At 44.9% G+C, this 25,071-nt stretch overlaps 1 protein-coding gene across 26 annotated transcripts in view; it reads right to left on the bottom strand.

Moving 5' to 3' along the window:
• The window catches only part of Mapk8ip3 (mitogen-activated protein kinase 8 interacting protein 3), a 42,116-nt gene extending 21,308 nt beyond the window's left edge, over positions 1-20,808 (bottom strand). For 6 of the 26 annotated variants that reach the window (XM_048436182.3, XM_048436193.3, XM_048436196.3 and 3 more), the window contains exons 1-4: positions 20,372-20,806; positions 10,245-10,365; positions 6,626-6,696; positions 6,284-6,375 (exon numbers count right to left, since the gene is read on the bottom strand). In XM_048436182.3, the coding sequence (XP_048292139.3) occupies positions 6,284-6,375; positions 6,626-6,696; positions 10,245-10,365; positions 20,372-20,689 (602 nt within the window). In that variant the 5' untranslated portion in view covers positions 20,690-20,806. Of the gene's footprint in view, positions 1-2,201; positions 2,226-6,283; positions 6,376-6,625; positions 6,697-7,048; positions 7,091-10,244; positions 10,366-20,371 lie in introns of all 26 variants that reach the window. The other 20 variants (XM_085694748.2, XM_085694741.2, XM_085694749.2 and 17 more) reach the window with 6 other exon arrangements.
• Between the last annotated feature and the right edge of the window lie 4,263 nt (positions 20,809-25,071).

The following is a 25,071-nucleotide window of genomic DNA, read 5'->3' as shown; positions in this document are numbered from 1 at the left end:
GAGCTTTTTTAATATTTATTTTAAAATCATGTATATAATATGTGTTGTGTGGGGGTATATGCATGTGAGTCCAGGTGTCAGGTGAGTGAAGGGAGTGTCAGATTCCATACAGCTAAAGGTATAGGCAGTTGTGAGCTGCCTGGTACATGTGCTGGGAATTGAACTCAGGTTCTTTGGAAAAGCAGTCTTTCCAGCCCCACAACAATACCTTTATTCTCCCTTAACCAACTAGTTTGTTGGACTTTTGTGTGTAAGTCTCCACCTTGTATTTTTAATTTTATTTTATTGGTGTTTTGCCTGTATGTATGTTCATGTGAGGGTGTTGGATCCTGGAGTTATAGACAGTGTGAGCTGGGAATTGAACCTGAGTCCTCTGGAAGAGCAGTCAATGCTCTTAACCACTGAGCCATCTCTCCAGCCCTTTCACTTTGTATTTTGAGACAGGGTCTTCTACTGAACTCACCCACTTATGAGCCTCCCAGCCAGCAAGCTTTGGGGATCTGAGCCCCTACTGACTCATCTCCTCACAGCCCCTTCCCATCACGAATGCCTCAACAGGACACGGTCAGAGCACTGCTGCGGTGACTGCTAGACTGTGATGGAGGACAAGGTTTCTACGTGCAGATCTCCCCAGCCATCAGAGCTCACAGAAAGCAGGTTCAGATCTAGAGAATCTGGTAAACTGAAAGTAAAGAGCAAAGCTCAAGCTCGTCCCCAAGATTCTCCATGAGCTATAAATAGTAAATAGTGGGGACAGATTCCAAAGCCATCTTGTCAGAGAATGCCAATCAAGCAGGTTTGGTCATACACAGGTCTAGGCAATACCACACTCCCAGGGCTCTGTCTAAACTGTTCAAAGCTATTCAGGTCAAGCATTAGTCTAGTCATGCCAAAACTTCTAACACTGGGTGTTCAGCACCTAGAGACATGAGAGGGGAGGTGTCTTCCTCTGGGGTCACAAGGAGCCATGTTCAGAGGCTACCAACACACACTCTAAAGGCAAGAAATGTATCCTTTCCTTACTGCATGAAGAATGCCAGAGAATAGGGAGGGCTGAGGGCAGTAGCACACTCAGGAACTGCCAGTGGCTGGCCCTTCAGCTTGAGAAACTGTGAGTCTGGGCAGGGGTCTCTCGGTAGAGACTGGGCAGTTAGTCTGCCCTGCCCCAAACAACACTGTTTCCTGCAGTAAGGAGACCCTAGCACTTGCTGGGACTGGACTTTGCTGTTTTGTTGGCTTGGCATGGAAAGGACAGAACCAAAGAGGCTGACTGAGTGTTACATGTGGGGACTATAGGTTGGGGTAGTGGAGGAATGCTCAGGGCTAAAGTGTCTCTGGAAGACACTCTCCAATACCGAGCTTGCATGATTCCTCCACAAGGGGCATGCTGGGCTGATGAGCATTAAGTGGAAAGAATTCAGATACTGAGCCCCAAGAGAGTTGGAGAGTTTATCTACTTGAACTTCCCTACCTCAGCCCTACTGACAAGATCTCACAAGTGCCAAGCCTCCAGGCCACTGAAAAGGCAGCATAACCAGGGACCGGAGTAGGAACTCATTAGCCCTGCCTGTTCCAGCAGGCTCCCAGCCTCCCTAACCATATTGTGTCCCCATGGGGAAAACCTTTGGGCCTAGCTCTGACCCCATTAAGTACTCTTATTCTTGCTCCTGGGTGAGAAGAACATAACGTGTTCCTAATCCTTGTCCTTAAGCTAAAGATGCCTGTTCCACTTCTCTCCTCTCCTTTAGATGCTACAGGATGAGAACAGGGGAGGCGGCTCTTGTCTCAGAGGACAGAAAAACACATACATTACAGATGATTAAATCCCCAGCTTAAGGTGTTTTTACTGGTCTACCACCTCCCAGAACAGGGCAAGTTGAAACTTCAGCCACACACTGCTCTCAGAAGCTGGAGTCTATGGCATGATTTCGTCTGTGATAATAGTAGACATTTCTTGAATGTTGGGTAGAACCTGAAACCTAGAAAACTCAGGGGACTCTTGCTCTGCCAATTAATGTGTGGCTATGCTGAGGTAGCCACTAAGTCTGTACCTCTTCAATCTTGTGAATATACAGCTGCAGGTCATCAAAAACACCTGTGATTTCAATCAATATAATCGCCGTCCTAATTCTTCCCTCAGACATCCCCAATCCTCATAGTGACCCTAGCACTGCAGTGGGCAAAGACCAGCAGGCTTTTACCTTTTCCTCCACGACTGGCGAGGACTGCAAGCAGCAACAGACAATGGCCAGCACACAGTACAGCAGTGACAGCACAGAGGGCAGGACAAGAAGACCACATTAGAGAATGAAAGTCAGACTGGCAATATCTATGCATGTATTCATAGGGAAAGCACGAATATGATGATGGTGAGATATCTGGACCCCATCATGTGTTCCCCTCTACATAAACAGTTATACACAGTATCTACAGGAATAGACACACGGGATACGGATCTTTGTGGTTTTGACAAAAGACCCTAGGATGTGACCTACTAAACAGATAGCAGCAGGTGGGCAAGCAAAGGGCTTATCACAAATACCTACCACACATGCGCACATAGGATGAGAGCACAGAGACACACAGGCTCCACCCACATCTGCAGCAATAGTTCAAGACCAGTCAGTGTTTGAGATTCCACTCAGTTCATTCCACACATACACGATTCTGAAAACCATGCCAGGAGTGCAGGAAAAGGCCACATGTACCATAAGTGGCTAGCACCTCAGACTCAGGAGGAATAAAGATGTTATACAGTCCTTGTGGAGTTGGAAGAGTCTGAGCTCAAAGGGAACCAACTTAAATATCTGACCCAAAGGACACAAAGCATCCTTCCACCTCAACTCAAGAGCAGAGCTTTGGCAATATTGAAGTACAATCTCCCCTATGACCGTGCACACACTTGGGATGGAGGAAGGGTTCTTTCATCACCTCAACTAGCCCATTACTCTGGGTCAAATAGTTGCTGTCCATGTCTGGGGCCCTACACTGCCTTGTTCCCTCCCAGCTGGGGTTTAGACTATGGGAGACAGATTAGTTTCTTTAATTACTTGCTAACAATAGATAGAACAGAGTCTATGGGTTGAGAAACTTTAGTGGCACTGTCCAGGATGATGGTTAGAGACCAGAGGTGAGCATTAGCACAGCCCACCAACCTCAGTCTACACAAACCCGATAACAAGGTCCATTCTCCTACGCTGTGGAGACTACTATAGAAGGCTAGCAATGGGGTCAGGAGACAAAGGCAACAAGGATGCCTATATCTTGGTCTTGGGGAGTTCCACGGGCAGATCAGGGCAGAACAGATCAAGTGCCCAAGAGTTTGACCTAAGTAAAGCAAGACTTCCTGGTCAGGCTGGAGAATCCCATTTGTCAAACAAGGGAAAAGGCCATGAAGGCATTTTGGGATTTCTAGAAGGCATAGAAAAAAGGCCCTCCTAGGGGAAGCCACCTACTATGGGTGTCACTCTTATTCTTGGTACCAGAGGTCCTGTGCTGCCCAGAGAACACAAAATGGCCACAGACAGAGGAGATTTACAGACCCACTTCTCATAAAACATGTCAAAAGCATTCTGGTTCTCTTAGGGAAGAAAGGACAGGAAAAAACACCAGTTCAAGTGCCCTAAACTCCTCTCAGGTAGGAAACATGCTTGCTACAACCTGGTTGCCTGGAGATGAAAACAAACTCTGAGTAGGAGGGAGAAACCAGGGATAGAAGTAGAGGCTCTGGATAGCCAGCTATGTAGACTGTGTAGAACTGTGGCTTCCATAGCACACCTTGGTAGCAAGCTCCTGGACAGGCCTCCATTCCTTCACCAAGTAGATACCCATAGCAAAGCACAACTGCCCGAAGCTGTGGGGTTTCTTTTCCAAAGGAAAAACAGGTAACCTAGCCTGGCCCATGGTGATGATCAGAATCTTCAGAGTCAGTTTCACCACTACATGACTTTCATCATAGTCCAGCTTTGGTTTTGGCTGAGCTCACAGGATCCTAGGCTATCTATTTCCGCAGAGCCACAGGACTTGTGACACAAGATACTATGTACATTAGTCTGCACTCCTAGGTCTAAGTCATGTTGCCCGGCTTCCTTGTGATACATGGGCATGTTTCCCCACATTTTCAATCATAAAGCCGCAAAGCAATTCTATTTTCTTTTTTGTTTTGTTTTTTAAGACAGTGTTTTACTCTGTGGACTAAGCTACCCAGGAACTTACTATGTAATTCTAGCTGGCCTTTAACATGGGTTTTCCTATTGCCACTACTCCCAAGTGCTCAGATTACAGACTTAAGCCATCATGCCTGGCTCCAAGGTGTTTTCCTGAAGAACATACTGGCAAGAGACTGTCACAAAGTTCTGGAATGTTACAGTTCTATACAAAGATGCCAAACCTCCCAATCCCTACACTAAACTCAGATACCATCTTTGCTTCCTTAAAGATCACTGATTACAAGATCAGTCTGGTAACTTGGAATTTTCTGAGGGCACAGTGTTAAGATGTCACAGTTTGTAAGGAAGGAGAGTCTTCCTGGGCCAGCAACTGACAGTATGAAGTTCAATACTTCTACTTTTCAGCAATAATAAACTGCCAGGATTATATCTCACCAAAATTTTATCCATATTGTCTCACTAATTCTTAGAGCTTGGGATCAAACTGCTTGTGCCTGTCTACAGACCAGAACTGACTATAAACACCGCACTCTACTTCCTGCTAGAAGGAGCAGCACTGTGTCAGAGAACACACCAGCCCCTCCCTACTTTCCTCAGGCCTACAAGATCTGAATAGGTGCAGTCTTCTTTTCCTGTCAGAGATTCTGGCATGCTGAAGACGACAGCTTTGCCAGTCACTCAGAAAGTGGTTGATGAAGCCCAGAACTCTATGTTCTGAACCTTCTCATTTGCAGATAAAATGCAAAGAACAGGCAAGCAAGAGGAAAGTGAAGTCTTATTGTGAAGTGACTAGAGGCTTTCTCTGGTTCAGACCTGGTTTCAAAAGGTTCAGTTGTAGGAAATTGGAACAACAGAGCAAGGGTGATGCCTGGTTCAATGTGTGGTTCTGTCACCTCCCACACTCAACTAATGTCATCTCTAATCACTCAACTCTGAAGCTGGTGACGCCCTGGATAAAACCTCTGGTACTTGCTCTCTGGATCTCTGGATTCAGACATAGAAAGTAGTAAAGAACCCACACTTAGCAGGGTTCTCCCTGATGTTTGAGTAAAACCAGCACCAAGCCAGGCAGTGGTGGCAGTATACCTTTAATCCCAGCACTTGGGAGGCAGATACAGGCAGATCTCTGTGAGTTCGAGGCCAGCCTGATCTACAGAGTGAGTTTCAGGGAAGGCTCCAAAGTTACAGAAAGAGAGAGAAACCCTGTCCCAAACAAACAAACAAACAAAATAAAACAAAACAAATAACCCAGCACCAAATCCTGAACTTGGGCCTAACAAGGACCTGGGGGTGGGGAGATCTGTGGACATTATTCTACCCTGCATGAGGTGCAGGGACAGGGACGGAGCAAGGTGATCCATCATTCTTCTCCTAACAGTTGATTAATAATAGTATATTCTAGAGCAGAGGTGTCCAACCTTTTGACTTTACTATATGATGCTGTCACCTACAAATGTGTTGGACTGCATTTGTAGCTATCTTAGAACCCATGTGGTCTATGGACCAAAGGCTAGACATGCCTGTTTTAGAACACAGATGAAAAACACTAAGCTACTGCCCCAAGGGGACTATGTACATGATAATCTTAGTTTTAGATCCCAAAACTCATCTGGATTGACTCTACCAGATGATATATATATACATCAGGATAAATAAGAAAATAAGGTAAAAAGTGTTGGGTGACTGCTTAAAGACCCCATACTTCAAAGCCACATTATCAGGCCAAGGTCTCCAAACACTTCTGAAAGGATGCTATGCAGATCCTCCTGGTCCCTTCCACTGGTTTCTAGGCAGGGGTTCACATGGGGGATTAGAGCACCACTGAGTTAAATCTTAGTCAAGAGCCTACCCTTTGGCTCTAACCCCACACTCCATAGGATGCAAATAGCTATGAAAGCACTGAATGGCAAGTTTTCAAATATATTTTAGTAAGTAGGAAAATTTGCAAAATCAGAATCCATGAAGAACAAAGAGAGACTGTATACTGTCTTCCTGAGCTTCAGACACAGACCTGGGACTCAGCAGAAGGTAAAGCCTGCAGTTACAGCAGAAGACATACCTGTACCTTTATGCACATTCCCGCCCACCAGGCCATGCCCAGCCAGCCCACCTACCTCCGCCCTGGCAGGCTGCTCTCTGTCTGGCCGCTACTCCCAACTTGCTGCATCTTGGATCTTTCAATGTGTTCCACGTAGGTCTGGATCATCTGTCAAGAGGGGCTCCCTGTTAGTGTCACCCACGGAACTCCCAATGCTATAGTTTAGATGTGCTGTGCTTAGATAAAACAGCTCATTTAGGGAACAAGAATCTAAGGAACAAGAGTTTCTACCAAACATTGTTTCTACCAAACAATGAAGACATTAAAAGAAGGGACCAAAGATCAGTAGTAAATGCTAAGTGCAGCCGCAGCAGTTAATACCTGCTCTCAGTCCAGAAGGCTGCCCACTCGCACCTACCTCTGTGTGCCGCTGGTGTAGGGCATTGTACTCCTTCTTCATCTCCGATTCCCGTTCCTCCAATCGGGAAACTGGAAAACACAACCACTGTGTCAACTGCACAGTCCAGCCTTCATAGCTCAGTACATGTTCTCTGGACTGTAACCAAACCCTGGCATATGGCACAGCAGGGCAGCACTTTGTGTGCAGAAAGATTGGTTTGTTCTTGTTAAGAGTACTAGAAGTAGAATATGATTGGCTGATCAATATAAATGGCATGTAGTATGTGCCACACATGTAAGAATGTTCAATCCCACTGTAAAGGAAACCAGGATGGGTGGAACTTAACTGCTCAGGACAGTCAGATGTTTCCAAATCATAGGCAAAACCCATAGCGTGTGCCAAGGGTAGGTGAAAATGAGAATGCAGGGGCGAACTACTTGCCTAGTATGATGAACAAGACCCTGGGTTCCATCCCCAATGCCCCTAAAATAAATGAATGAATAAATAAATCTTTTTTCAAAAAGAAAAGAAGTGAGAAGCTCATGAAAAGAGACAAAATTCAAGGGAATCATCAGAGTCATGTTAAAGCCCGACAGAACTAAGAAGTGAATGATGAGATGAAGAGAAGCATTTCTTACACACACCAATGCTCAACTTGCTTTCTCTAGGTTGCTAACAAAAACTGGTGATACCCAGAATGGTCCCCTCTGTTGTGCCATGTACCTGTCTAAAAAATGCAACTGACTAATAAGCTAACTGGCAATACTGGCCAGAAAACCTGTCCCTGGGTCTTACTAATGTAGTTAGCAAGCCACTACCCTTGTGTGCCTTGCTCTGCACCTCTGTCTCCGTAGCCCACTAAGTGATGGAGATGGATTAAAAAAGCAGAACATGTGAAACTTTTGTGTCTTGGACCCTGGGTGATACTGTCCTTCACTGGTTTTCATCATTACCTCACTTTCTCCTGGCCTCCTGGTGGCTTTTCTAAATTGACTTAACAAATTATATGGTTCTACACCTCATTTTAGATCATCTGTGTTTAGCTGTGTTCTATGTCCTGGGAATGTCCAGGTGGCATCTGTGAAGACTCTTGCTGCTCATCCTGCATCTGCAAATCAGCTGTAGTGTGGGGACACTTTCTAAAGTTCAGCATAGGTAATCAGTTCAAGGCAAAGTCAACTCCATTTTCTCTTGAAGAAGTCCAAAGCATGAACACCAGCACCCAACAACAAATAGAATTTAGGGATACCAGAATCCAACACACACTAGACATATAGACACTAGTTCCCAATGCAAAGAAGAACCAGAGACACCATACACACCATATATGGAGATCAAGAACACCAGCAACCAATGAATATGGGGCCCAGGGACATCAGAACCCAATACATATGACCTAGGGACACCAGCACCCAACACAGACACCAACATCCAAAGCCCGTAACTTAAAATTCTCTAGTACCTAGCACACATTGACTTACAGATACTAGTACCCAACCTACACATGACTTATACACTGGCACAGAACACATGTGACTTATATACGACTTACAGACATTGGTGCACCATATACATGACTTACACAAACTAATACAGCACACACTTAAATAGCTGCCCAAGATGCAAAACGTCTACCATGTCAGGTGTGTTCAAACACAGTCTGTCTCTGCCTCTGTGTATCTATATGTATTAGACCTCAGGACCTCCCTACAGGCCCTTGCTTGGATGTCTGTGTAGCTACTGTCTGGTTGGCAGTTTCCATTTGGCCCTCAGGTCTCATGCCAGCCTAGAGAATCACCATCTACTAATCTCAGTTGGCATTTTTTCCTTTCAAAGAAGAGGCAGTAAGTTTTCACACGTGAAACACTCTAATCAAAAGGAAAGTCGCAGCACCTGTGTAAATATAAGGTTTATTGTACACGACCAAAATAGGCCTTTAGGTTTACTTCCTGTTTGCAAACACTAGCATGTGTAGAAGGGGCCTGCCCACTGCTCACCCTCAGACTCATGTTTAGCAGGGTGTTAGTCTAGCACAGTACCTCTGAGACTCAGCCTTGAAATAGGTCAAACCTAACCTATTAGGTCAGTTTTTCTCTCCTCCCCAATTCAATTGTAATTTCAGAGAAATGAAGGTAGTTGTTTCTCAAAGTAGCCAAATAAAGTGGCAAATGCATTTTAGTCACTGAAATTTTGAATCATAAAAAATATTGAAGCCAGGTATGGTGGCACACACCTTTAATACCAGCACTTGGAAGGCTGAGGTAGGCAGATCTCTGTGAGTTTGAGGCCAGCCTAGTCTACAGAGCAAGTTTCAAGACAGTCAGGGCCATGCAGAAAAATCCTGTCTCAAAAAAGCCAAAAAAAACCAAAAAGACTGAAGAGATGGCTGTAACAGTAACCTTATAGTTTAAGTATAGTTTTTTAAAAAGTATTTATTGGTCATAAATAGACATTCTTTTAAGAATTATTTATTATTTATAGTATTCTGCCCATGTGCATACCTGCAGGTCAGAAGAGGGCACCAGACCTCATTACAGATGATTGCGAACCACCGTGTGGTTGCTGGGAATTGAACTCAGGACCACTGGAGGAGCAGTCAGTGCTCTTAAGCTCTAAGCCATCTCTCCAGCTCTTAAGTATAATTTTAAAGATTTATTCTTATTATTTTAAATCATGTATATGTAGGAGTGGGATAGGAGGGTTGTGTTCATTAGTGCAGGTGCCTGAGACATCGGAACCTCCTGGAACTGGAGTTACAGGCAGTTGTAAGGTGCATAATGTGGGTGCTGGGAACCATGTCAGGTCCTCTGTTAGACTAGCACATAATCTCCCCACCCCCCGGAAGACTAGTACACAATCTTTTTTTTAAATTTTAATTTATTTAAAAACAAAACTATCTTTTACATGTCAAATCCATTTTTCATTCCCTCCCCTCCTCCTGCTCCCTCCACTTTGCCTCAGCAGTAGATAATCTTAATAACTGATTTCCAGCCCCTTAAGTACAGCTTTAGAAATTAAAATAATTGTTTTTATAGTATTTTTTTTAATTTTTAAAAGCACCCTTTCACCTTTCCTACAGACACCTTTGGCCAGAATTTGAGGAAGGGGAAAACCTAGCTTGACAGGTTAATCCTGACCTACTCTGAGGCTGAGGTTCAGAGGCTACTGTGCTGAGAATCAAGGTTTGGGGTGAGCAGCAGGCAGGTGGCTGGTACTTGCAAACAAGAAGCAAAGCTAAAGGTCTGTTAGTGATTGTCACTAACACAGTGACTCTATCAGCACACTAATCTTTAGCTTTACAAAGATCAGTCAAGGCCCAAGGCCACCGCGTTGTTCCTCAGAACCACAGGAGGACTGAGGATATGAGTGTTTTGTTATTTGTAGTCAGATTACACAGTAAAACAAAAGTGTGTTATGCCACAAAGACTTTATTTCCACAAAGAATTGAGGCTGATTATGGAAATACAGTTGTGTGATGAGACAGAACAAACAGCTGAAAATTAGGGTGAAATGAAAATAAAGCCAACCACTCACCTTAGGCACCCAACCCCTTTAACCAACAATTTGTGTATTCCTCCCAAGATCAGTCTTAGAATATACATGCAGTCCCAACTAATGGCTCCTGCTAGCTACTTACTCTGATCTGCATAGTTTTTGGCCTTTAGCTCCAGCTGACGTGTCTGAAACTCATAATGTTCTACCTGGATCTGTAGTTCTTTCTTCTCTTGCTCCAAGGCATCTTCAAATTCAATGAATTTCTATGCAAGGGAAAGACAAAAGATCAGAAGGTGACAGCAGCCCTTTACATAAAAAAGCCCAAGTTCAAGAACCCAAGAATCTAGAGACAGTTTGAGGTCACAGCTGACCAGTGGTGGGGTTTCCACTAGATTCTGGTTCCCTAACCCTTTATGCTGTCTTTCCCCATCTGTAGAGAGACATCACCGATAAACCCTGACAAGAAGCAAGAGAACACTCCAAGAATGAGTGACTAGAACCTGTGGCCACCTAATACCATTGCTGATGGCCTGTAACTTCTACCTTCAAAGGTCTTTCCGGGGCTGCATGAGTAGTAGGAAGGCACATGATCAGTTAATGCTCAGAAATTTTCAGTAAGTTCTGAACACTGGACTCTACAAATGATGTGGCCCATCTTGGTCTGCAATCAAATAGGTTTTTTTTTTTTTTTTGCTTTGGTTTGGTTTTTCGAGACAGGGTTTCTCTGTCTAATAGCCTAGCTGTCCTGAAACTCACTTTGCAGACCAGGCTAGCCTCGAACTCACAGAGATAGATCCTGCCTCTGCCTCCTGAGATAGATCCTGCCTCTGCCTCCTGAGTGCTGGATTAAAGGAGTGTGCCACAACTACCTGGCAAATAGATTATTCTTGTCAGTATTAAACTTCTCAATGGCTGGGTGGTGGTGGCACACACCTTTAATCCTAGCACTCAAAAGGCAGAGACAGGTGAATCTCTGAATGAAGCCAGCCTGGTCCAAGATTGCCAGAGCTACAGAGAAACCCTCTCTTGAATGAAAAACCAACCAATCAAACAAAAGAAAACCCCAACAACAAACAAACAAATAAACAAACAAAACCCCAAAACTTCTAAATGAAGAAAAGGCAACTTTTCTCCTCATCTCCATTTCATTATTTATTTATCTCCTATTTTTATGAGTATATGTGTGTGATTGTGTGGGCTATGTGTCCCACATGCAAGTAGGATCCTAGGGAATTGGATTCCCTAGAACTGAAGTTATAGACAGTTGTGAGCTGACATGTGGATGCTGGGACTAGAACATGGTTCCTCTGGAAAAGTAGCCAGTGTTCTTAACCCCTGAGCCATCTCTCCAACCCCATTAATCACCCCTTAGCTGAAGATCAATCAATTCTGAACTGCAAACAAGCACCACTCACTAAGTCTTTGAAAAAGCTTATCCTGTTGAGTTTCTGAGTATAATGACCATCATCAACCAAATGAAAAGAAACCACTCTGCAAAACGAAAGATACCTAATCAGGCTCAAAGAGAAGTCACCACCCATGGCGTGGACCCTTGGTATGGACATTGCCTCTGCAGAGGGCCAAGCTAAGGAACTAACATTGATGGGTGTGACTCCTACAGCAGTACAGACTGAAGAAGGAAGTGTGTGTAAGCACTGAACAGAAAACTATAATGTGTCCAAGAAATTTCATCTGTAGGAAACATAAATACCTGGTGGGCTTTAAAGGCATAAAAAGCTTCTCAAAGGACATGAATATAAAGTAAACCTTGAATTTCAGGTGTTGGTTTCTAGCTAGGGTTAAGTTTCATGTAATAACCCACCTACGTTCACTGCACAACTCTCTGATCAGTCTGAGGTCTCTCCTGCTGCAACCTGACCAAGGTCTCTGTGCTGGAGCACTGAGCCTCAGGGAAGGATGGGAGGATGACTCATCCTGTATAGCCAGTGAGAGTGGAAAACCCCAGAGGAGGGGAGGAAGGAGCTGGAAGGGAAGAGACTGCATGCAGCCAGAAGGAAGACAACTCAGGATTAAGGACATTGCACTCAAGCAAGTTGAAGGAAGAATACCCCATAGCCAGCAAAATGCAAGTGTCTTTGTGTGTATATGCAGATATACAAACAATGAAAACAAGTGACTGTGAATCACTGCATAAAATTACTATATGAAGAACACACACATATACTAGTTAGTCTTTTTTAAAAAAGAATTCCATGAAACAGGATTGTTCTCTCATTTTACATGTAAAATATAAAAGGAAGAAGTCAACTTTATATCCCTGTCAAACATAAAAGGAGACAACAAAAGTCAGTATTCAAGGCTCTCAGGATGTAGAGTGCTGGCTATGCAATCTCTTACAATGGGACTCATGCGGCTGTTACAGCTTTCCTAAACCAAGCATGCTCTACTGGGAAGGTCAACCTCTTCTCTCTCACAGTTCTGTAGCCCAGGAACACCCATAGGAACTCTTCTAGCATGTTAGAAGTGAATGCCAAGAGGAATCAAAAATCAGGGTTTTTTTTTGCATAGGGGGAAAGAAAGGGAATGAATTTCCAAAAGAAAAAAATGTGCCTTATTGGTTTTTTGTCTTAAGAACGCACACAGACAAGGAGCTGTGGGCAACTTGGGCTGCTGCGCCTGTGCCATCACCTCTGGCTACTTTCTGGTACCAATAGCGGCACCTATATCCATCAAGTATTTATTCAGGGACAGTTGGGATAGCAAACACTAACATCAGATGCCAACTTTACATCTTCCACACTGTAGAACTACCTAGGTCTGAAACACAAGAGTGCAGGTCCTGAGCTGGGAGGCTGGAGTTACAGACACTATCTTCAAGAACTACTAGGCAACACGAGGAAGAACAGGGATTTCTACATTCAATATTAGATGTGGGCTAGTAATATGGCCATAGTTCAGGAATGCAGCAAGTGTTTCTCATATTCATGCTAAAAATCCATCCAGTATCCATCTGAAACACCACAACTGATTTAATGCACTCTGATTTTTAGGACAAGTAATCAAAGAGTAAAATCACAGCACGGAAGTGGTGGCGCATGCCTTTAATCCTAGCACTCGGGAGGCAGAGAGAGGTGGATCTTTGAGTTCAAGGCCAGCCTGGTCTACAAGAGCTAGTTCCAGGACAGGCACCAAAAACTACGGAGAAACCCTGTCTCAAAAAACTGGAGGGGAAAAGAAAAAAAGATTATAATCACACCTGGTGCTCGAGGCCAGCCTCAGCAAAACAGTAACCTTGAGACTAGCCTAGACTACATAAGCTCTTGTCTCAGAGACCTGAGAGATGGCTCAGTGGTTAAAACACTGGCTGCTCTTGCAGAGTATCTGGGGTTCAATTCCCAGCACCACCATGGCTTACAACTATCTGTAACTCTAGTCCCAGGAGATTCTTTGCCCTGTTTTGGCCTCCCTGGTTACCAGGCACACTGGCAGTTACACAGACACACGTGCAGATAAAACACTAAGACATATTAAAATGAATAAATTTAACAAACCAACCAACCCACTACAATAACAAGAAAAAATGGGTGTGGCAGCTCATGCCTATAATCTAGGCCTTTGGATGTCAAAGACAGTAAGTACTACTGCAAATTCAAAGTCAGACTAGAGTAGAGAATAAGACTCCGTCTCAAAAAACCAGGAAAGAGGGCTAAGTGTGGTGTCTCATGCCTCTAATACTTTAGAGGCAAAGAAAAGAAGATCTCTGTAAGTTCCAGGCAAACCTAGCCTACCTAATGAATTCTAGGTCAACCAGTGCATACTAACCCAGCCAGGGCCGAATAGTGAAACTCTGTCTCCAAAAACCAACCAAATTAATAACAACAAAAGAGAAAGGAGGCAGGGAGGAGAAAGGGTGATACAAGAGAGGTAAGAAAAATGAAGACAAAATTAAAATCTCAGTGTCTTTACTTCATGAAAATCTTCCTTGACGTGCCTTTTTCAGGAAATTTTTATCTTCTGTGGCCCTTTCCCCAGTTTGGGCTGGTTTGTTTCTTTCAAAAAAAAATTTTTTTTTACTTATTTATTTTTTATTTTTTTCAAAACAGGATTTCTCTGTGGAACAGCCCTGGCTGTCCTAGAACTAGCTCTGTAGACCAGGCTGGCCTTGAACTCACTGAGATCAGCCTGCCTCAGCCTCCCAAGTATTGGGACTAAAGGCGAGCACCACCGCCTGGCAAAAATCTTTATGTTTAGTATAATATGTCATGCATGCACTTATGCAGCATGTGCCCACAGAGTGCAGAAAAGGGCATCAGAGCTCCTGGAGCTAGAGTTATAGGTGGTTGTAAACCATCCAATATGGGTGCTGGGAATTGAACTTGGGTCCTAAGCAAAACCAGTAGATGGTTTTAACTACTGAACCATCTCTACAGCTCTTCAGATGGTTTAGGCTTCCTAATCTGGCCCAGCTTTACCCACAATCTGATGTGATGACTACTAAGGAGATGTTGTAATGCCTCAGTTGATACAAGTCCTTACTTTCAAGAAACAAGCATTTTAAGGCCAGGGAGATGGCTCCATGGGTAAAGCTCTAGGCACAAAAGCCTGACAACCTAAGTTTGATCCCTGTAATCCACAAATAAACTGGATATTGTGGTATGCATCTTAGGTGAGATGTGAGACAAAGACAGGAGAATCTGCCTTGAATATGGAGGACAGCAGCAGAAATAAGAAGGACCCTTCCTCAACAAGGTAGACAGAGAGAAATCTCTGGAAAAATTATCTCTGATCTCCACATGCATGCTGTGGCATGCACTTGCTTACTTCCATACAAGTCTCATTCATACACAGACACACACACTTTAAAAAACGACAGCATTCTAAATTTGAGTCAGACAGAGCTATGGCTAAGTGTGTGTCTGCAGGAATGTGTGCTTTTCTGAGTATTTGCTGAAAGAGAGGAAGGGTGAGAAAAAGGCTAGGTAAGACAAAATGGAACAGGAGCCCAAATGAGGCAGAGAATGGAAGGAGTGACACTCAAAACCCACAGGAGACCTAGGAGGTTTGTTGAGAAAGGGGCTCCAAACATTTTCAAAACAGGCGCAGCTGTGAGTCTGTCCCACTGATTTCAGGAATCAAAGAAACATCAGCAAATGGAGGAACATCCTTAAGGATGAGCAATGTCACATTTAACTTGTTATCACACCCCTGTCTATGAAAGGTACCCAGTGTGTCACAGGCAACAACTTCAACAAATCTCAAAATCATAAAGCTCGGTGAAAAGCCAGATAAGAGTATACCCAGCATAAGTTCACTGAGTTAAAGCTCTACTTTAACTGGAGTAAAGATGAAAGTTAAAGAAAGCAGGTAATCAATCAGTCACCTGGGGGTGAGGAGGCAGAGAAGGAGATCTGGGAGAACTCTACAACAGTGGCCAAGACTTTAGAGGCTTACCTGAGTGTTAAAAATCACACCGGATGCTGAGCATATGCAGTCAGTGTATGTCAATGAGGCCTCGTTAAGTGAGTTAACCTCTACCCCCAAAGGCTAAAGGACAGTGAAGCTCAGAATCACAGAAGTAGCACAGCTATTTCTGGGCACTAGGGATTTCCTTAGCAGTCCTCTTCCCAGCCCAGTGAGAATTCATCACCTCCTGTGCTGTTTCCTAGACAGCTGGCACCCTCACCCCACCACAACACAGTATTTTCTCCTAGAGTCCTCTAACCGGAAAATGTCCACTGAAAAATATCAACCTATGTTTTTTGTTTGTTTGTTTTGTCTTGTTTTTTGTTTTTCAAGACAGGGTTTATCTGTGAAACAGTACTGGCTGTCCTTGAACTTGCTTTATAGACTAGGCTGACCTCGAACTCACAGAAATCTGCCTACCTCTGCCTTCCTAGTGTTGGTATTTAAGGTGTGTGCCACCATGCCTGGCACAAACCTATGTTTTAAACACTTTCCTTTCCTGCCTGATGCTAACTTAAAAATATTGGTCACCTGCTCTTATATGAAGTCAATTCAGCCAGACTACTCACACAGATACTCAAACATACTGGTATGTTTGTCCTGGCCACATGTGTTTGTCTCAATTCAAGTTAAAAGGAATGAAAGGCAGAGGCTGAGTGTGTGGCTCAGTGGTAAAGAACTTGCTTACCATGCTCTGAGGTCCTGTTTTCCATTCCCAGCACTAGAGAAAGAAAAAGGAAAATAAAGCCCCACTTTCCCAGCTCCATGGGTCACAGTAAAAATACTCAAAGGCCACTGTACCCAGTAGGTACTGAGCTGGATAGTATAAGACAGGGCAGGCCACTGTCACAGGAAGTAGTATGAGCCATCAGTGTGGAGAGATCTGCACAGAAACAAAAAGCTAGCTTTCTTTCCCTTCACACAGGACTAGTATCCCTCTGAGGGTACAGCTAGGGAAAAGAGAATAACTCCGGGAGAAAGCCAAACAATACTAAACTCTTCAGAGCTGGTACAAGATGGGGAATATTCGTGCTCTTCAGTACACTGTGAGATGCTAGAAATCTGGGGCAGGGGGAGGCAGAAGTGGCCTGATAAACTTTCCCAGGGTAGAGTGGCAGAAGCAGCACTTGGGAAAGTTGGAAGGCATATGAGGGTAGAAGAACAGGTCTCTTCCCACTTCAAGAAGTAATCTGAGGGGCTGGAGAGATGGCTCCATGGTTAAGAGCACTGCCTGCTCTTCCAAAGGTCCTGAGTTCAATTCCCAGCAACCACATGGTGGCTCACAGCCATCTGTAATGAGGTCTGGTGCTCTCTTCTGGCCTACAGGCATACATGCAGACAGAATACTGAGAATACTGTATCCATAATAAATAAATAAATCTTAAAAAAAAAGTGACAGATCTACATGTTCATCATATATCAAGGTTGCAAACAGCAGAAAATGAGGAATTATTCCAAATATAGGGACTGCAGGGACATTGCAGGAGCCTTGGAGGAGGCCTTTGAAGGTTGAAGTGGGGAAAAAAGCTCTGGGTGAAGAATATTATTTCTGTAAGTTTTCTGTGCATTATTTCAAAACAAAGTTTTAAAAGTTGATTACTTAAATCTAGAATTTGGAAGAACTGACTGACCTCTATTATAGGTCTTCAGTCCTGTTATCTGTGCCGCCACAGTGGTCCAGAGGCACCTTGGATTTCTGACACAGCAAGATATCACAATACATAACAGAGCCGACCATCTAGGAGCTCAAGGCTCTAGTTAGCCAGTCCTGTGTTCTCGCTGGCTGCACGGAGTTTCTGGACCTATTTGTTACCACCTTTTAGAGTTTTTTGGAACAAGGGTGTCACTTAGTGGAAAGAGCCTTTGCCTAGCATGTACAAGGGTCTGAGCACCACAGGGAGGAAAAGACTCTGCTTTCCTCCTGGTGACTCCAGTACTGCTATACTGGAACAACTCGTAGAGGCAAAAAGAAAAGCAGCTCTGACTATCAAAGCTTCACAGCTTCATTTATAAAAATCAATGCTAGGAGCTGGGAGTGTAGCTCGGTATTCAAGGGGACCTGGGTTTAATCTTCTAGTACATTAGGAAACAACCGCTCTTAATGTGACTGAAGAAACCACAAGCTGGGGCTGAAAAGAAGGCTCAGTAGTTAAGAGCATTGGCTGCTCTTTCAAAGGACCTGGGTTCAATTCCTAGCATCCACATGGCAAATACCTGTAACTCCAGTTCCAGGGAATCTGACACCCTCATACTGACATATATGCAGACAAAACACCAATGCACATAAAAATAAATCAAATATTTTTAAAAAAGAAAACATCTTATCCAAGCAGTGGTAAATTTACTATTTGTAATATAAAATAAAAACACAAATTCCAGGTTTAGCGCATTAATTCACTTATGAAAGGTTCTATTCACTGAGTAGGTTTGGTGTTCAGGTATCCCCCCTGTTCCCACTTAACCTCATACAAATGTTTTTCTATAAGTGACTATTCTTGTTTAACTAGTAAAAAAAAAATACATCTTGGATCAAACTCTTCCATTAGGATTCTTTCTTTGTGTAGCAACCAAAGCCACATTAACAGTAAATGTCCAAAGAGCCAACCTGAGGTGCTTGAGATGAGCTAAAGAATGCTCCCCGGCACATTCTTTAGGGTGAAGAACTTAAAGGGCAATAAGAACACTAACACTGTCTCTCAAACATAATTTTCTTCCTATGATCTAAGTGCTTGCCCACTGCAAGGAAAAAGGCTAGCACAGTTAGCCGCCCCTTTCTAATCCTTTACTCTTCCAATGGGAAAGGGCTGAGGAATAAAATATACTTTCTATTAGAATCTTACTAATCAGTAACAACTCAATAGATCACAAGGCCGAAGCCATGCCATCCAAGGCTGATCTGAAACTCTATTAGGGACTCTGTCCTCACTGCTAAATTCACCTTGCCACAGTTTTCTTTCTGGGACACCAATGGCCAACAGTGGCACTGTAGTGGAATGAATCACTACTGCTGGCAAAGACAGTTGTAACTGGAGGTCTGAGAGAGGCTGGGGAAAGTGTGTGCTTCGTAAGGGTGGGATGGCTAGACTGGAATCTGCAAACGCTACAGATGAGTCCCTCCTCCCAGGGTAAGAAGTGGAGGGCTAAGATGTTTTCTCTGTTTAAGAATTTTTAAAAGCCTATAGGGTGATGGTGGAACACACCTGTAATCCCAGTACTCTGGAGGCAGAAGCAGGCAGATCTCTGTGAGTTCAAGGCCAACCTGGGTCTACAGAGCGAGTTATAGGGCAGCCAGGGCTGCACAGAGAAACTGTCTTGAAAAACAAACATACAAACAAACAAAAATCCTTGAAGATTCTGTCTTCTCCAAAGGCTGCTAGCAGCTCAGGTTATCCACTGACTAAGACGGGACAGCACTCTTCTGCGCCGCGACAAGTCGTATCCAGTGATGCACTCCCGACTTATCACACCCATCTGATCACAAGCCCCTGTCTAGACGAAGCTGGTCAGCAGCACACACTAGTGTAGGTTTGTTTGTTTCTAACAGAACTAAAGATAATCATGCACCTCAAAATAGCTAGGATGCCAACTGTTCACAGCATATAGTCGCTTTCTGGTGTTAACCTTATTGGAGGTCCCCCAAGGACACACACGGGGCATTTAATAACAGCTTCCACCTGGCCGGCAGAGCAACTGTTCACTTCGTGCTTTGATCAGCTTCTCTAAAGAGCTGGAGCTTGGTAGTGCTACTGGGCAAGCCCCACGTACACTGCCTGCTGAGTGCGGTTAAACTGGAAGGCAGAGGCATCTTCCCTGGGAGCCATGTCAACACAACATAGAGCAGGTGCTTGGTCCAGGCAGAGCCCATTTTTAACTTACAAGGTTTTATCAGTCTTATGGCTGTTCACCTTCATGTTCTCCTTCTCCTCCACATCAGTGATCTCGACTATGTAGGTACAGAGGCAAGGAAAAAAAAATACCCGAATTCTCTGTCAAAGTAGCAAAAGTCCCCAGAGAGTTCAAGACAATGGAGAGTGATATCAGGAACAAGCCACAGCTCCAGGGTTGGCTGGCTGCAAGGATCAAACACTGCAGACTACTGGGGAACTGCAGCAAAGTGACCCCGAAGATAAAGCTCAGGCTGGTGCCAAGGTCTACCCTATATTTTGGCCTATCCTTTTGTCAGTAGTCAGTGTGTGACCTTGGTCTAGCCCCGACACTTTCTGGAGCCAGTTCCCTCCTCAGGAAAATGTCCGAGGTCACCCTGAGCCCTCCTCACGTCCTAAGAACGTTTGCATGCCCATGCCCCTATGCTGAGAACTTGAGGAAGTCAGTCGAGTGGGGCCTGTGCATCCCAATTCAGAACAGCAGCATCTCAACTGCCAAAAGCAAAGCAAGCCTCAGTAAAGAGGACTGATTCAATATAAACAAGCTTTATCCTAACCCGGGCACGGGGCCACTAATTTAAGAAGCCAAAATATCAAAAAGGACTTTCAATCTCTGAGACTCTATCAACTTCACGGAAATGAATTATTATAAAGAGCCACTTCCCATCATAAACCGAAGAGCATTGACTTCCAGAATAGGAGACTCTCTGGGCTCTGCGATCATCTAGCGCTAGATGATCACAAAACTTGCTCAAAGCAGTGAAGGAAGAAAAATCCGGAGCCAGCAGGCGGCAGCCAAGGTCAGAGGAGAGCAGGAACGGGGCCCCGCGTCTCCCGGACTCTGCGTCCAAACTGATGGAGACAGCGGTACTTGCAGCGGCAGGATTCTGCCGGCTGCGCCGGACTGGCTGCACCACGCTCCCCACCCCGTCCCCCTCCGCGGCGGCCGGGGCCCACGCACCTCCTCGGCCTGTTTGCGCAGCGCCTTCTCGCGCTCGTATTGCGTGAGCAGCTGCTCGTTGTCCTCACGCAGGAGCTCCAGCTCCACCTCGTGCTCCTGGTTCTCGCTCAGCACCGAGTCCAGGTTCTCCAGCACGTTCACCACCAGCGGCATGAGCTCCTTGACCACCTCCTCGTCATAGCAGTGGATGAGGCGCTCGAACTCGCGGTAGATGGAGCCCGCCAGGCCCGACACACGCTCCGACATAACCGAGCCCGAGCAGTAGTCATCTTGGTACACCACCACACCTCCGCCCTCGTCCATCTGGATCTCCATCATCGCGGCTATCGCCGCCGCCGCCAGCGCGGCTCGTTCCGGTGCCCGAGTCCACGGGCCGCTAGCACCTCAGGCAGCCGCCACCTTAGGATGCTCCGCCGCCGCCGCCGCCCAGGCCGCGCCCGTCACTCCCTTGCCGGAAGTCCCGCCTGGTCGCGGAGGTGGAGCCTCATCCTGCCCCGCCCTGAGTCGTGCGCCCTGACGTTAGAGGAAACGCGGCTGGAAAGTTTCCGGCGGCGTAGCGGGTGGAGTTTGACTAGGCAGGCTCGTTGAGGCTGGGGAGAGCTGGCTGGTTCTGTGTCTCTGTCCGGTTTGTCTTCAGACTTTTGTAAGACTTTTGTAATACACTATAGCCGACCTTGATGTTCATGCGATGTGCGTTGCGTGCCCTGTTTCTGGCTGTTTCACACTCTGCTGATTGCATAGTTCCAAGCAGTGATCTATCTGCACCGCTCGCCGGGGCTCTAGGGTCCTTATGTGTAGCAGAACTTTGAAGCCGGAATATAAAGCGAGTCGAACTGTGTTCATTTGCTGGGGACACCATGAGCCTGACTTTGAACTGTGGCGCCGCGTGGAAACTGACTGCTTTCTGCTAACGGATGATTTCCCTCCTCCTAGAAGAGGATGTCTGAATTGGAGTTACAGTCCTTTGTGAGCAGCCATATGGATGGCTCTAGAACTGAACAGAAGACCTCTGTAAAAGCAAGTGCTGTGGACCGCTGAACCATCTCTCAGCCACCAGATCTTACTCTCAACTACGCCAACGAGTCCTGTAGCTGACATCCAGAACACTTAAAGCATTGCTCGGAGTGTGTGTGTGTGTGTGTGTGTGTGTGTGTGTACTATGTAGCACTCACTGACCTGTAACTTGCTATGTCTGGCCTCAAACGCATATAGACCTGCCCGATTCTGCCATTTAGCTGGGACTAAGCGCACATACTATCACTTGAGCTATAAATCCTGTTTGAAACATAATTTGTTGTTGTTTTGTTGTTGTTTCTTTTGGTTTCTTCGATAACAGGATTTCTCTATGTTGTCCTGGCTGTCCCAGAACCCATTTTGTAGACCAGACTGATCTTGAACTTAGAGATCCACCGACCTCTGCCTTCTCCAGTGCTGGGATTAAAGCCTTGCACCACCAACACTTGGCAACATAATTTGCTATATAGATAAATACCTACCCTAAGAGATGAACTGTTCTGTAGCAGGGCCCCTAGAATTTAGCACAACTAACAACATGATGGAAGTGCCATTCAGGCTATAAAATTAAGGATGTAGACAGCACCACCTGCCAAAAATGAAAGTGAAGACCTTATTCATCAAAATCTATAGTTCTGGGAAAGTCTCTAAATGCACTAACCTTGCTTTTTGGCTTTTGTAGTTCTGCTTCTGGCTAACTGATCTTGTTAACTGAAGTATGTCAAGCCAGAACATGGTTTTTGTGCTTAAAAGCTCACCCTGAGAAAGGCTCAGTGTTGGGCAATATTTAATAACACTGTGAACCTCAAGTTTGCATTTGTATTAATTAAATAAAATTAACCTTGGGTCAGGATGCTGAGTTAGCAACTAGTTGACAGAAAGTAACCAGAGAGTATCAGGGGGCATCTGGAAGAGAGAGAGACCAGCACCAGGAGTAGGGAGGGAGTGGCACAGCTTTTCTTGTTTGGTGGAGAAAGGAGAGTTTAGTTAGCTGCTACTCAACCTCTCTGAGCTAGCAGATTTTCACCCCAACCTTCGAAGCTCAAGTCTTACTTACAGAGTGATAGAGATTTAGTTAAAACTACCTTTCTACCTTTAGTGGCAGCAGCAGAGCCGGTACCTGAGGGAACAGAATTTCTGCCAGGTGGTCTGAGTGACCCGGCCACTGCCAGAGAAGCAGGGTGGTGACTGGAGTTGTGATTGCTGGCAGAACCATCCCCCCCACCCAGGACTGGAACACAACACCAAGTTCCTACCAGTTCAGTTAACCCCTTCCAGATTAAACAGTACCCAATGACCCTGGAAAGAAAGAGGGAAATTGCAGTGCATAGTGCCTAGCTTAGAGAGAGAGGCGCATCCTGGTGCCCTACTAGTCACCTTGGAATACACCTTTCACGCCTATGAAGAAATCTGAGATCTCCTATTCTTTCAGAGGAACAGGTGTACACTATCTTGGACCTGAAACATGGCCACACACTGGCAGAAGTGAGTCAATCCATCTTTTGCTTTTAAATGGACAGACCCAGAGTGAAGTTACAGTGGGTACAGGTTGTCCCAAGGATTTAAAGAATTCTCCAACCCTATTTAACGAGACACTAAGAGCTGTCAGGTCTCCCAGGAAAACAGCTGTAAAGGGTCCACTAAGGGATGGCTGCAAAAGTTACAGATCCTGAGCTACAGAATGTTCACTAAGAAAACCAACTTTGTACATGAGAGGCTACCTTGGCCACCAGCTGAGGGGAAGCAAAGAGCCTTTCTCTGATTAGGATTGTTGCAGTCCTTCGGATTCCAGCTCCAAAGACTAAGAGAGAGGTTGAGAGTTCCTAGGTGCAGCCGGGCATTGCTGCCTCTGATTACCAGTTTGTGGAAATAGCAAGGCTTCTATACATCAGCAAAAAGAGGGGCAATGAGCCCTCAATTGGACTGACTGAGCAAAAGGGATTTGATGCTTTAAAAACAGCTAACTTCAGCTCCAGCCCTAACATTTCCAGATATCTCAAAACCTTTTCAGCTATTTGTTCACGACAGGCATTATTAAAAGGGTTTTAACCCAAACGTAGGCCATGGAAATGGCTTGTGCCCGAGCTGTGGGACACCTGCTGAGGAAAACTGCGAACGGGGTGGAAACAGCCTGAGAGAAAGAAGTGTTGCTGTCAACAAAGATGAAAGGAGTTGGAGATCTGAACAGCATTTTGACATCAGACATGGAGACTCAGAATTTGGTTGTTTGCCCAACTGGTTTTCAGTCTTGCTGTGGTCCAATATTTCCTCACTGTGCTCTCATCCCTACGTTTTGGAATGGTAATTTATATCCTATGCCATTATATATTGGAAGTATGAGATCTGCTTTTTGATTTTACAGGAGATTATAATTAAGAGAGTGCATGAATCTCAGAAGAGACTTTGAATTTTGGACTTTTAATTATTTGATTTTTCGAGACAGCCAAGCCACTAGAAAAATCTTACCTCTGACAAGGCCAGGCGACTGCAGACTAAGCCCTGAGCCTGTCTTCTCCCATTTTATATTTTCTCTAGTGCTGGGATTAAAGGCGTGTGACTGACTCCCTTAGTACTGGAATTGAAGGTGTGAGCCACCACCACCCGGATCTGTTTCGGCACTGATCTTGTGAAACTAATATTCTAAACTTTAATCTAGCACTCTGCCTTATTCTGATGCCTGCTATTCTGCCTTATGGGTTAATTCATCTGGATAACAGCAACATTACTGAGACCCTAAGACTACTTGGCAGGCATATAGCAATGGTTTGACTAAATATAAATATGCCTCTTCTGATGCTCTCAAAACTAAGTAGACAAGTTGATCAAGAACTTAGAGGCATAGGGCTGGAGAGATGGCTCAGTGGTTAAGAGCATTGCCTGCTCTTCCAAAGGTCCTGAGTTCAATTCCTAGCAACCACATGGTGGCTCACAACCATCTGTAATGAGGTCTGGTGCCCTCTTCTGGCCTGCAGACATACATGTAGATAGAATATTGTATACATAATAAATAAATAAATAAGAAAGAACTTAGAGGCATTAAAACAACAGTGAGACTCCCTTGCAGAAATAAATGATCCTGCAAAATTGGACAGGTTTAGACCTCTCGTGATAAAAAACAAAAACAGAAATGAATAACCAAAAGCCTATGTGTGGCTTTGGGAGATACCTGTTGTTTGAGTGCAGACTGATCAGGAGTAATTAGAGAAAATCTTGCCATGGTTAGGGAAATAACCAGTCTTCTTCTCTAGGTCTCCTTGGCTAACTACTTTGCTATCAACACTGGCTGGGCCTTTATTTATTGATTGATTATCTTTCAAGACAGGGTTTCTCTGGCTGTCCTAGAACTCCCTTTGTAGATCAGGCTGGTCTTGAATTCACAGAGATGCGCTTGCCTCTGCCACCAGTGCTGGGATTAAAGGCAGCCTCCACCACGGCCCAGTTCTGGCTGGGCCTTTCTCATTCTGACTGGATTAACATCGGGACCCTGAATTTTAAACTTAAAGAGGATGAGTCCATGTTTTGGCTCATTCACTAAGACCAGCGAGGAATGTAACAGAGCCCCAGACCTTAGGACTGACTCCATGATGGAAGCGCCATTCAGGCTGTAAATTCAGCATGTAGGCAGCGCCACCTGCCAAAAAAGATAACCCAGGCCTAAGCCTTTCAGTCTATAGTTTTGGGAAAGT

Source organism: Myodes glareolus, chromosome 9 (assembly GCF_982192425.1).
Source record: "Myodes glareolus chromosome 9, mMyoGla1.1, whole genome shotgun sequence".
Taxonomy (NCBI): Eukaryota; Metazoa; Chordata; class Mammalia; order Rodentia; family Cricetidae; genus Myodes; species Myodes glareolus.
The sequence above is the reverse complement of the archived record's forward strand: the minus strand, read 5'-3'. Positions and strand labels throughout refer to the sequence as shown.